This window comes from Abramis brama, assembly GCF_963993115.1.
Source record: "Abramis brama genome assembly, chromosome: 8".
Lineage (NCBI taxonomy): Eukaryota > Metazoa > Chordata > Actinopteri > Cypriniformes > Leuciscidae > Abramis > Abramis brama.
In genome coordinates, this window is record NC_139970.1 from 18388694 (window position 1) to 18403154 (window position 14461).

The 14461-nt window shown below is 35.7% G+C and overlaps 1 protein-coding gene across 1 annotated transcript in view; it reads right to left on the reverse strand.

The window, feature by feature from the left end:
• col4a2 (collagen, type IV, alpha 2) overlaps positions 1–14461 on the reverse strand; it is a 119489-nt gene that overhangs the window by 68544 nt on the left and 36484 nt on the right. Inside the window, exon 4 of the mRNA XM_084122643.1 lies at positions 4505–4585. Within this exon, the coding sequence (XP_083978769.1) occupies positions 4505–4585 (81 nt within the window). The remainder of the gene's footprint in view (positions 1–4504; positions 4586–14461) is intronic.

Consider the following 14461-nt stretch of genomic DNA (forward strand, 5'->3'; position numbering starts at 1 on the left):
CTATGAAGACATGAGAGACTAAACTGTTCCTTCCTGTATAAGAACTAGATTATTGTTATCTCCCAAAAAGAAAGGGAGAGAAAAGGAGTGACTGATCGAAAGCGGGAATAATTCCTTGCCCTATTTAAAAAAAAACTTTACTTATATGTCACAGAGAAAAAGGGGTTATTTGACAGGCAAACTGATGCTTAAAAATGGAAAATCTATTTAAATCTAATCAATCTTATTATTATTATTATAAAAAATATAATAATAATAATAAAAAAAAAAAAAATAAAAAAAAAAAAAATAAAAAAATAAAAAAAAAAAAATATATATATATATATATATATATATATATATATATATATATATATATATATATATATATATATATATATATATATATATATAGTTTTAATAATAATAATGTCATTTTTGACCCTGATCTTTATACAAGCTTGTCTTTCTGTGGTGCACCCGCACCTTGCAATAAAGCTCTTCACATTGTAGACAGATAAGATATGATAGGATGAGACTGACTGACTGATTGTGAATCACTCCAAAGCAAGACTTCCTTTACAGGAAATGTGCCTCTACTCAGACAGGCAAACAGATGTTTCGAACATACGTCAAACCTCATGTGCATCTTTTCAGCGGCCTTCAGCTTGGTTCCTTTCAAGTCACTCATGTTGATTACTCTTAGATCACTGTTTAGACTGCCGAGTGGAAACTACAGGTCTAATTCCTGTGTTGAGACTAAAACAAAAGAGCCATGGCCTTTAGTAAAACAGGGGCAACTTTATCATATAGCCTTAGTAGACCACATATATCTAAAATGGCTGGAATATAGGGTTTACTACTGTACTGTGAATGCAATTAAGTTGTTATGACATATTAGACAAAAGTTATCATAAATACATTTTTACAACTCAAGGTCACTTTTTTTTACTTTTTTTTTTTACTTTCTAGTATATTGTGTAGTTTAATGGAAGCTAAAGGCCTATGAATCTATTCTGACCTCCACATTTTCTTCTTTGACACTAGCATTTAAATAGAGAGGAATGTTTGTCAAGACAGGAAATGTCAAAACAATATATAATATGTCCTTAAAGGAGACAAAAATGCAAAAATCCAAAACCCTTGACAGGAAGGAAGAAGAGGGCAGGATAAGCATTCACCATTAGGAATTTGTTATGGAAACTTTTTCAATGAAGTCGTTAGGGTTTGTGTTTCCAGTGAAACAACAATTTACTAACAATGCACTAACAATGCACTAACAGGGTTTTGGCCAGTCTATATATATTTTTTTTTTTTAAAGTTGGAAAAAGCCATGAAGTCTGAAAGTTATTAAGGCTGTGTGTATTTTGCATACTTGTGCATTTTAAAGAGAGATTTAAAGTCTGATGGCTGTAGGCTGGTGTTCTGTAAATACTTTGCAGTTGTCAACTGCTGGGTGGGCGGATGGATTGATGGATGGATAGACAGACAGATATATAGATCTCGATGTTGTCCCACACTAGCAATAACAGAGACAGGACTGTAGTCTCTTGTATGTGGGGGCAATGCTTTTCTGTATCCATGAGATTAATTGCAGTTGTTAGATCGCACCCACCCAACTAAGAAATAAAAAAAAATCTCTCAGTGTTGCCTAGTTGTCCTAGTTGCATCTTGTGCTTCTCCCTGTCCACAAAGCTTCTTTTGTTTGTCTATGTGCTCTTTGTCTATGTGCTTTTTCCAAGACTCTACAGCTGAATATGGAAAGGGCACAGGCAAAGTGGAAGACAGAAGGGGTGATATTTAAAGGAAATAAAAAAGACCTTTGAGAAACCAGAGAAGAAAAGTCTCTTTCAGTATGGAGGCATGAGGAAATGAAGATGACATTCGGGAAATACTTGTGGTATCTGTTTGAAGGAGGGAAACAGAGAAACTTTTCCATAACATTACGTGACATCTCCAAAAAAAGATATCAAAATAATAATAATGCTGGCTGAATGAATCTCATAGAGTTGCAGTCTTCAATATAAATCCATGTTTAATGTAGTGAGAGTAAAGGCATGGACTAGAAAGTGTGTGATTAAACGGACAATGAGAGCAAACAAGAAGTTCAACAGATCTTTCCACCGGGACAGACACAGGGAATTCAAGTACTCCATTACTTCCTCTCTCACACAGACACATGGAAGTCTATGAAAAGAGATGCAGGATGCATAACCTATTTACCTGGAACATGGATCCATTTATAGAGAATCTGCTTTTTTCCCACAGCCAAAAAAAGAAAATAAAGATAAGAGCAATTGTGCCTCTTTCCCACCAACAAGAAACTATCATACGAAAATATCTGTTGAAACGTATTGTATTACACCACCTGCTAAAAAAAAGAAAAAAAAGAAGCTAACTGTCCTGTATGTGTGTCTCTTATTCAAAACAGTGATGGAGTAGTGAATGGTGATATCATTTTATTCACTAAAGTGTTAACATTTCTTCTTCCAACTAACAAATCTTAACTCACATGAAGAATATTGCTAATATGGTTATTTTGGCTGGCAGGCACTACAGGTCCATAGTATCTCATAAAATATCCTCACAAAGTAACAGACAAAAAAAACCCAAAACAAACAAACAAAACATTAGATACATAATGTTCCTATATAGAACACAATATAAATGTGTATAAATATAAAGCTTATCATATAAAAAATTTTGATTTAAAAAAAAAGTGATACTTACAAACAAAACAAAACAAAACAAAACAAAACAAAACAAAAAAAACAAAACAAAACAAAACAAAACAAAACAAAACAAAACAAAACAAAACAAAAAACAAAACAAAACAAAACAAAACAAAACAAAACAAAACAAAACCCTCAGGGATTCAGTTAGGCTGTGCAGTGCCAGTACAGTTACATTCATAAAATTTGTTAGACAATTTATTGTGTTTAATATGAACCATTGGATGATCCTATACGATTCATTTGACTATTTTTCTCTGATAAAATACCGCTGTGAATAAATCTAAATCATCAAACTACTGTAGATGTATTACTTTTTCCTGTACAAATAAACACTTCAAGTTGTATTAGGCCATAGAAATAATCATTTAAAATGTCCACAGTTCCTCTGGCCAAAAATATATCCCTCAACTTAAATGTTGCAAATAAACGGCCCTGTCATTATTACACAAATTAGTTTCAAGTTTATTTCCTGCTGGCCTCACATGTCAAGGCCGGACAGAGGAGGGGTCACAAGGGACCCAGTGGGAGACTTGAACTGTGTCCAGACATCTGTGTGGCTGTTTTTTTCCCAATAAACATCATTTATGAACACATACATCAAACTAAGGTCTACACAAAGAGTGGAGTGGAAAAGTGTGTTTGGCTCAAGTAAGATGCTGACAGATCCTGGAAGGAAACAAAACTGTGAAATTTGATAGTAATTTTGTATGGAATAATTTTTGCTCTCTTTTGAATTTTTCCACCACAATGCTGGAGAGCAGTAGGTGGTTGCCAGGGTGCTGCTATATAGTTGCTAACACGTTTTAGGTTGTTGTTATGGAGTTGCTAGGGGGTTCTGAGAATTTTCAAGAAATTGTGTCTTAACTGCAGCCTGCTGAACAAACAAAAAACTATGCTCTCACTATTCCTCAATCCTTCCCTATTCTATCGTGTGCTATCCTGAATGATGTCTGAAACTTTGTATTAGTAGCACTTCTCATGTTTATTTCACTTTTAGATTAATTGCTTGTTGTATTCCTCATTTGTAAATCGCTTTGGATAAAAGCACCTGCTAAATTATCAAATGTAAATATTCTGGGTGGTTGCTTATATTTAGTCCCTGTATATGGCTAATAGTACAAAAAAATATCAGAATGAAATTGGTTTAACAATGTAAATCCTGTCGTGCATTACAACTATAAATCAAAGTGAAAAGCTGACTTATATATAACAGAATGTTAGACTGAACAGAAATATGACTTTTCTGTTGTGTCATGTGCGTCAGAAATGGGGAGTGTTTGTCTACAATTCCTTCCCTTTTGTGTTTTCATTTATGTTTAACAAAAGGAAAAAATGTATTTTGGAATGAGTGCACTTTACCCTCAGCAGACTTGGCACTTCATATGGCTCAACAGAACAATCAAACCCCTTTTCCTGCTCCTTTACAGTGCAGGAAAAAAAGACAACTGAACTGACATCTCAAGTCATACTCGCGAGGCCCTTCATATCCTGATATTTGCTAAGGAATGTATTTCCTCTCTCCTTTACCCTCCCTAAGGAGCTTTACTTTTACAACAGATGATGAGAGGTCACAGAAAGAGAAAAGGCTTCAGTTTACTGGTGTTCATTCACTCTTCAGCTTCACCTAGATGTTTCTTTTTCAAAAACATTGATGCATTATCGATAGTCTAGCAGTGTTATATTTCTAGTCATGTTTTCATATTTGATGATGGACACGCCCTTCAAATCCAACACAATAGCACTGGATGGATAAAGACACTTAGGCTGGGCTATAAGACTGCAACACTTACCCTCGCACCCTTCTCAGGATAACACTGACACCCTCCACTGCAGTCTCTCCCCCCACATGGTCCACTGCTCTTCTTCACTCCCTGAAAGAGAAAAGAAAAAGAGTGAAGACAATGTTGAATGGCACGTTGAGTTGGTTGGTTTAAAAGATTGCTCAGTGCCATCAGATGTTAAGCCATATGAAATGACACAGTACATTTGATTCACAGCATATTTAGCCTTAAAATAACAGACAAGAATGCTGCAAAGGCTGTCACTGTACTGTTGGTTATTCTGATGTGGCAGCTTGATGTGAATCTCCATCATGTTCAAGACACTGCAGCTGTGCTTGGTCAAACTGTGTCACTCAACAGACCATAATTTATTTGTTTATTTCTTTTCCTGGTTGTTTAGAGGACAAGATCATTTTCAAAAATATCCATGAGAATGTAAAATGTTTAACTTACCAAAGGTACAAATATAGATAACTGTTGGTGGTTTGATTTAATTAAAACTAACATATTTAAACTTTTATTTGTTCTTGTGTTAAGACAACATTAAAACTTTATCTTTGATAACTTTCAAATGCATTTTATGTATAGATTTTATTGCATAACCCTAATGCCAGACCCAATCAATATTTAAATATAGAAATTCATTATTTTTAACTAAAATAATCTGAAGCATCAGAATCAGTGAAGAACATATTTGAGATCAAATATGAGATGCATATGATGACAAAAAGCAACAAAAAATATTTTGTGAAAATATATATATTTTTTATAGTGCATGATTTATCTATTTTTGTATGTATATAGCATACATAGTTGCTATAAAATTAGCTTCAGCAAGCAGCTATTCTAAATACAATACAATAAAAAATAAAAAAAATGTCCATAGAATTAAACAAATAAAATAATAATAATTTGTGGTAATAGCCCTTAACTGAAGAAACTGCAACTGTGAATTAGAAACACGCTTAAAATTTAATAACCATCTTTAAATGTCCTTCAAAGCATGACTAGTTAGACTAAGTTAGCTATGGAATTTCACCATAAAGGAAAGTTAATAACATACATAACATTAACCCATAACAGGAATTCAGTTAAGGGGGTCTGTAAATTACTGAGCTAATGAATACATGATTTATTATTCTCTTTGCAAGAGGGGACCTCATTTTTTGGAGGGTCTCGTTCAATGACGGCAGTATGTCTGCTCACACCTACACACTGATCCCACAGACTGCTGAAACAGCCCTGTGTGTCCATGAAACCTTTAAGTCCAAGACAAAACTGTCTGCGACAAAGTGTTTCAGAGACATTCTGTCTTGTTCGTCTGATATGAGATGCTGGACAAGCAACAGACAAAGGCCACATTGAGCCTCCTGCCTCAAGTCACAAAGAAGACCTCAGAAAGATTCATGATCCTCTAGCAGAAGAAAGACTAAAGTTAGACCCTCCTCTCGAATATTCACACTGCAGAACCCAGATTTATAATACAAATATTTATCAAATATGTGGATAAATAGTGGATAGAAGATAGTGTAGCAAATATCAACCACTAAATAAGGTAAAGGTGTGGAACTGCTATTTTCTCTGAGCACTGTTAGTCCTGAAACAGTGACTCCATAGGGAAGCATTGTCTTACAGAAGGTGGGAAAGATGACAAACTAAAAAGCAGCACAAACGTCAAGGCAACCTAAACAATAAGTGTAAGACTGGCCAGTATCAGTTTATTGCTAAATAGTTGATGATTGCAGCAGATGATGAGAGGAGTATTGTGTTCTATCCTGTTCCACCCCACGCTTTCCCCACAAAAAAAAAGAAAAAGACCTTTTCCTCCACTACCTGGAAAACATTTTCCAGCTAGCCTGAGACAATGATCACCTGATTAGCATTTGTCTGCTTCCAACACAACCTGAGAAAAAGGTTTTAAGTATATGCACTCAGGAGTGTGTTTTTGTGCGTGAAGGAATGAGGTTTTCCAAATCAAATCACCGGAGGACAAAGGGTAATGAGTAACAACAGTTAATAATAACTAAGAAAGCTTGCGCAGTTTCATTTTATCCATTCCTGTAATGCCTGTACTATGACAGGAGCTGAGAGAAAAGTTTCACACAGACATGATGAATTTATTTCTTTAAACTTATTTGCCGTTCAAGTGCAACGAAGGCGAACTAAAAAAAGCGAATGAGAGCTGGATCCGAATAAGAATGAATGAATGAATGAATGAATGAATGAATGAATGAATGAAAACAACACCAGGGAACACAAGGAGCAAACCTGGAGCAGAACTGAGAAAATCAAACAAACAAGACCTGACAAAGAACACAGGAAACACTGGGGCTTAAATACAAAAGGACTAACTATCTAAAGACATACCTGGGAACAATCAAGACTAATGAACAGGGGAACCAATTAACAAAAGGACTACAACCATGGCACAAGAAACAGGAAACACTTTAACATAAGTCCAGGAGCAAGCATAGGGAAGATGTAACATCAAGAGACATTTATTTATCAATTATTATTATCAATGTTGTGCTGCTTCATATTTTTGTTTAGAAAATTTGATACCCTTTCAGGATTTCATGATGAATATAACAGCTTTTATACATTATATATTTATATTTTACAAGATAAATGTCTTTACTGTCATGTTTGATCAATTTAATGCATCTTTGCTAAATATAAGCATTCAAAAAAATCTTTTTGAACGATATTGATTTTTGCCACTTTGATCGTTGAGACTAGTGCTGACGTAAACACTTCACCTTTAAATAAACTAAAAATTAACTTTAAAATTTAAAGTGTTTATAAGTGTCCTTTTCATACTTGGGGACTTCATATAAAGTGAACAATAGTATCTTTCCAACTAAAAGGGATGTCCTGACGCAGTGTGCAGTCTGTTCAGCCCTCGCAGAAAGGTCAGAAGGCTGTCTGTTAGGCCTTTGGCTATGTCTAAAACAAAAAACAATACCCAACTAAAACAGAGAACAAAAACACAGACGCACATTTGTAACTGCAAAAGCCAGAAATGTCCCAGACGACACTGACCGCTAAAACAACAATGAAACTAGACAACAGAGGCATAGATTAAAGAGGAACGAACTAGCAACCATCTAACTATGAAGCTCAAAGCCACACTGATATAAAACAGCGGAATGAAATGATGCTTACACTGCTTAGTGTCAGGAGGTTGTTGGTTCAATAGTTTGGCCCAAACTCACCTACCTGCAGCTTCCCTTTTAAATGTATTTTCACATACTGTTGGAATGATGCGAAGAATCTGCTTCAAACCAATAAAAACCAGACTCAGCTGTAGTCTCAAAGCACACCCAAGACCATAGGGCATGCCATGTATTGTAGAGTTTTTCAACTGTCAGACAAATTTATGGTACATATTTAAAAGGCATCTGAGTCTTGTTGTCATGCAGAGGGAAGCTGAGTGTTCAATAGGCCTCATTCATTTAAAGATATTTTAAGGCTCCTTAAATAAGAGACAGAGGGAAGTCTATGCTCCATTCCAGAGCCATGACTTCAGACTGGCCTGAAACTACGTGCATTTATCTCTGATGATCAACAATTATGCCCAAATTACATATAATCAATGTCTCAGAGACCAATTCTATTAGTAGCTGAATTTTAACACATGCTGTAAATAATGTCGTAATGAATAACTCTTTGTTAATTTTTTTAGGAATTTCAAACCTTCTGAGAAGTACACTTTCACAAATTTTATAGAACACTTAATACGAAAATAATATACTTAAAAAGAATACACTTGTATTATAAATTAAATTGATATTAAATGCTATAAGATGCACATTAGAGTGCTTTTTTGACCCACTTACAGTTAGTATAACTTAAGTACGTATTTATATGTAATTCTTATAATTACTTCTATGGTCCTTGAAATATGGTTAAAGTGTACTGCCGAATATACAAGCATTCATGGTGCACTAAAGTATAGTTTAATGTCATTTCTATTAACCTTGTATGTCATTTATTTCAATATATTTGTAATTACAATATTTGTAAAGATGAAGTTGCAATTTACATTATGTAATATTGAATTGAACACTAAATTTAAAACATTCAAAAGTATAATCAAGCAACTTTACATGTGCTTTAGTAGTCTACACATCAAAATGAGTGTACTTATTTAAAGCATGACAACGTTTTATTAAAAGGAGTTTTAAAATGTACTTTTTAATTTGACATGATTACAAAGTGTACTTAAGTGTAGTCATGAATGTATACTCTCTTTAAGTGGCGTTTTATTTCACTTCTTTTTCACAAGGGTGGCGATGTGTCAGCAAAAACCCATATTTAGTCTAGAACTTGTCTTAGACTAGACTTTATGAAGGAAGTGCCTAGTGTCAGAGAGATTAATGTGTCTAATAAAGAGAATAGAGTCAGATAACAGTGATATGTGTCCTTTTCCTCTCAAAGACATAACCTGTCTCCTCCTCCACGCTCCATCCGGTCTTGTTTTGACGCTATAGAGTGAGTGTTCAGTGAGGTTCAGATAGCCCTATCTCTAACTGTTCCTCCTCCACGAACAGACAGATAAAGGGAAACTATTACATTTGCACAACATAAACAAACCAATACTAAGGGCACCTTTAAGGTTTGAAGTGTTTGAATGATAGCATCATTATAAATTAGTATCAATTGTGTGGTTAAATGACATAAGACTCTCACTGGGTGGCCATTTTAAAATCCCCACAGTTAGACATGACTTTATTTGATATCTCTTGTTGGACATCACCCTTTGCGGTGTTCACTAGACAGCATGATTACATTATACTGACTCGAGGACCACATGTTTACATTACTGTGTGGGCACATGGCAGGAAAATGACTTCTATCCCATTTGTTTAAATGGGAATGTGTTCTTACGATAAAGAGAAAGAAACATCCATTTATGGACGTCAGTGTTTGCCTGTATACACAGAGACAATATGACTCATGCTGTTCTCAATGTACCACAGTCATAACTCTCTGTGGTTAACCACGTAACCATAATTCCCACAATAATTTCAACACTGTTGTCTAGCCTTGGCTGAACCATCTAACAGGTGCCTGGAACACACTGGGATCCAGATGCTTTAGGCCTTTTCTACTGGAGAGTGAAATCGCTGTGAAGACTTATCAACAACACACACACACACACACACAAAAAGGTTTTTGGTTTATGCTTGATTATAGACTTTAGTCATGGTAGATGCCATATTTAATGCATCACAAATTAAATCAAGGCTGTGGAGAAGAGATGGATAGTCTGCTCAGTGCGGTTGTAATGTTTTTAAATTTGCTGTCAAATATTAAACTGATGAAATATTGTTTGTTTTTTAAAAAAAAAAGAGGTCCTTTTAAGGACTTTAAGATACCGTACATCTAGTCCTTGTTTAAATATGCAACAAAGTTACTAGGTTTTCCGGAAACAGTCACGTCTAGTTAATTCTCTGATGCATCATAGTTAAGCATTTAGGCTGCATTTACACTGCAGGTCTTGATTCCCAATTCCGATTTGCTGACTATATCCGGATATGTGACTATATATTTTGACGACCCGCTTACATCATCTTTTAAAAGTGACCCGTATCCGATATTTGCATTTACACTATACACTGCCAAAACAAACAAATGTAGACAAACAAATGTAGACGAGTAAAGCCTGTTTATGCCATTACGAAAATGTCGAAAATGTTACGAAATTACGAAAATGTTACGAAATTCTGTCAAATAAATTTTGTTTTAAAGAAATGTTCATTTAAAAGCAGCGCTCATTCATTGTAGGCTATTAGATGCGCGCATCAACCGTCGCCTCGAGTCCGCTGTTGAAGGTGATGATCATCCATTTATCCTCACGCGTAACAACACATACAGTAAGAATAATAACTTTGACCATCGGGTGCGGATACTTAAATCAAAGAAATTTATTGGTGCGGGTGGATGATTTGTTTTTGGCTGCGGATTCGGGTGACGTTGGAGCTCATCCGCGCATCTATAATTATGCAGTGTTTTGCTTTCAGCACTATTTTCAAAAATCAGCAAAACATTGCTCTCGTAAGGTGTAGAAAAAAATACTCCACTGTGTTGAGCCTTTGACCTCCATCGCGCCTATAATAAGTCATGTGTTCTCCGTTGGTGGTGTCCACCTGAGTTGACGTCACTTTTTTAATGACGTACGACTCGCATTTACTGGGGAATATCCGATTTGTCTGCTTACATGGCACACGCAAATGCGCGTATCCGATTCATATCCGATTTATTACCACATATGAATGAGGCCTGAATCCGATCTGAGAAAATCAGAATTCATGCAGTTTTTTCCTGCTTACACGTTCACCGGTCATATCCGATCTGTGCCACATGAGAGGAAAAAATCGGAATTGGGACACTTGAACCATGCAGTGTAAATGGGGCCTAAGTTACGTTGTTGTACGGCAAACGCACGCCAGATTGATAGATGAAGACAAGAACGTTAACAACTTCTTTACTACCTTTCTGGGTAAAAGCTCTCGGATTTCATCACAAATATCTTAATTGTGTTTCGAAGATGAACGAAAGTCTTACAGGTTTGGAACGACAAGAGAGTGAGTAATTCATGACACAATTTTCATTTTTGGGTGAACTATCCCTTTAAATCTGTTTTTGTTTTTGTCCTGAACCAATGCACTAGAGACAACCAAGATTTCCTCTGTGAACATTGTAAAATACTGTAGGGGTTTCCATAAATATGCCAATGGCTGTTTGCAGATGACAGCCTCCTGACAGGGAATTAGGACATCCTTTCTATAATCGATTCCAGGTTTGAAGCAGCTAGAATAGTTGGTTTTCATTTTTCAGACCTTTTCAGTGCAATTTCTTCTCTTTCAGTAAGTTTTTGTACAAAACGTATCATGGAATGATCAGTTAGCCTATATCATTTTATTTCTGCCTATTACAAATTATATACATTATAGAATATTTCCATTAATGTAGTGACAGGAAGTGATGACACAATACTATCATAAATTGGAGCAACATCAGTATAGTTTAGAGTGTGTCCAGAGCTGTTTGGATATTCTGACATCCCCGTTAAAACACATTAATGCACTACACTACAGACACCATTTGTGCAAGCTACTGAATATTACTGTAAACATAAAACATTAAATATTAAATATTTACATTTTTGAAATGGCCAATAGGAAATTTCAACAACTGTTGTGTTCAAAAGGTCTCTAGTGATTGAAGACCTTGAGATGGAATCTCAGTTTACAGGCATAAAACAACATTAAGGTGAAGTATAAACACATTCTTCCTCATAGCAAAGCACTCCCATATACATTACAAAGCTATGAATTTTTGATGTTTGCACTTGTATAAAGCCACTTATGTCTTTACATTTAGTCAGATCCAAACTGGAACTGTACCCTGACTGATTCACTTATTGGAGGGAGATGATTTGTAACTGAATAGGACTTTTAACAACTCAGCTGTCTTCTTGAACAGTGACCTAACTCCATTTGGTCAAGAATCTCAGATCACTTTAAAGCTTTCTGAGCACTGACTTTTTGCCCCCTGTTGACCTTTGACCTTTGCTGAGGTCTCGCCTCGGCTTGGGATCCTGATTAGAAAGATGATAGAGGACAAGTGCTACTGTTATGAGTTATGAGCTTAAGTGTTAAGTGTTTTCAGGATCTTTTTTCTTTTTAGTCTATTATTTTACTGCATCTTTCATATATTAATAATTTTATTTTCATATAAATTGATATAAGATTATATGTGTTGCTTGGTGAGGCAAGCTTGACACTTCTTGGAACTATTGGCCATGTTTTGCAGCTTGAAGGACCGTAACCAGACATCTTGTTCGACATATTTAAACTCACATCATCCGCATAAGTACTGTAGCTAAATTTGTCAAAGCATGTGTGCTAACCACTAGGTCGCGGCTCTGACAGGATGTTGTTCCTGCTTTCAGTAACATCAAAAACAAGAGACTGAATACAATTTGCAATAATTGTACAGTTAATCAATTTCTCTCGCAACAGATGCTGTACAGCAAAACTGTTTAATTCCCAGAACTTATTTACTATTCAGGCCAGGCACAAAGCGGTTCCTGAACAACACTAACCGCAGACAAACTTCCCTCTGAATCACCACTTGAATATTTCATTCATTCATTTTGCCCTTTTTCCTCTACTCTTTGGTCATTAGGGACATCAAAAGCTGTCTTTTTTTTTTTTTTAAGGAGCACCAGTGGAAGTTCTGGCTCGATTTATACACGATATGAGATGAGACACAACCAATGGAGTAAAAAAAACGAAAAAAAAAAAACACTTTAAGGAATATTCAGAGTTTATTAAAATAGGCTGAAATTGACAGAGCTTAATGTTGATCATCACAACAAAATATTTCAGTTAGTCCCTCCATTTCTTAAAAAAAGGAAAAAGTGAGGTTACGTGAGGGATTTAAAATGGAAATAAATGGGGCCAATGTTACATTTCATATAAAATTCATATAAAACACTTCAGTTAAAACTTATATTATTTTCTGTATTATCTGAGCTGTTTTTCCACATAATATTTGTGGCCATTTCAGCCGTTACACTAGCCTGGATGCCAGCCGAACTTAGCCCCGCCCACAACATTTTTAGGTCGGGAAGTTCGGTCTGGACTCGTTCCGTTGAGGAGCTATTATGCCCGAACAAAAATTGTTCGGACCAATCAAATTGTCAGGGCGGGCTTTATACGATGATGGACAGATGAGCAACGGTAACGTAATCATCCACGTCATCAACGAGCGCTTGGGTTGAATTCAAATGACTGCCGCTGAAGAATTGAGATTTCACGAGTTCACGCTTACAAATAAGTCAGATAGAATAAATGCATATTTGGCGTGCTGTCTGAGGAGAGGCTTCGGGCTCGGTATTCGGCCCGAACCCAAAGTACTCCCCCCGTATTCCAGGCTGTGGAAGAACAAGCCGAGAGTGAGTGGAGGGATGCTGAAAACTGTCAAGGAATGTTAGGTGAGTTGACAGAGTGAATAAATATATGCTTCCTCTCATGCTGGTAGTGTAGACCGTAGACGGTTGATTGGATTGATTATTTGAATGTGCTCCTCCTGAACTTTGTTTATAAAACATCATGTGTAGATTCCGCCATTGCATCTGTTATAGAAGATATCGACAGCGCATTCATTTTAAAAGAGGAACAGAGAACCGCGATCGGAAACATGAATGGAAAACATACATCACTTACTCCGTTGCTCTGATTGGTTGTAGGTCTATCCAATTGAGTGCAGAGGCATTTTTTTTCCTGGTTCGGTTGAAACACGTCCCATAATCAAAGCTCAATGGAGCAGTATCAGACTCACATTCTGACTAGAATCTGAGTATGACGACGTCAGGCTACCGTTACACTGTAATGGCAATGAAATTGTAATATTGGCTATAACTTTACACAGAGAAGGTTAGAGTTTTTTATTTTTTTTATTTTTATTTTTTTTATTTACACACATCATGTTAACACACATATTGTTTTTTTTTTCTTTCTTGTGGCTATACTATTGAACAGTATTGTGATGTTTATGGTCCCAATTATTATTATTATTATTGTTTTTTTTTATTAACTTTAAAAATGTACTTTCAGTTTAAGGGGAGACACGGCAGGCAAAAACATCTTTTTTTTTTTTTTTTCACTGGTCAATTTTGAGATTTTGGGCTATATGTCTTCAATAACATGTCTTCTTTCAGACTTGTGGTGAAAAAAAGTCCAAAATACACATTTAGGTCTTTATTTTACTACACTTTATCTATTTGCGTCTGCAGATTTCTCCTAAATTCAACAAAAGTCGGCGTTCTAAATCAACATGCCACTCCGCGATCGCTGTCTGCACCCTGTCATCACATATACCGTTGGAAAGCTCTCTCTCTCCTGTACAATGCTGTCGGATCCAAATATGGTCATTTTCTTTTTTATCAGCAAC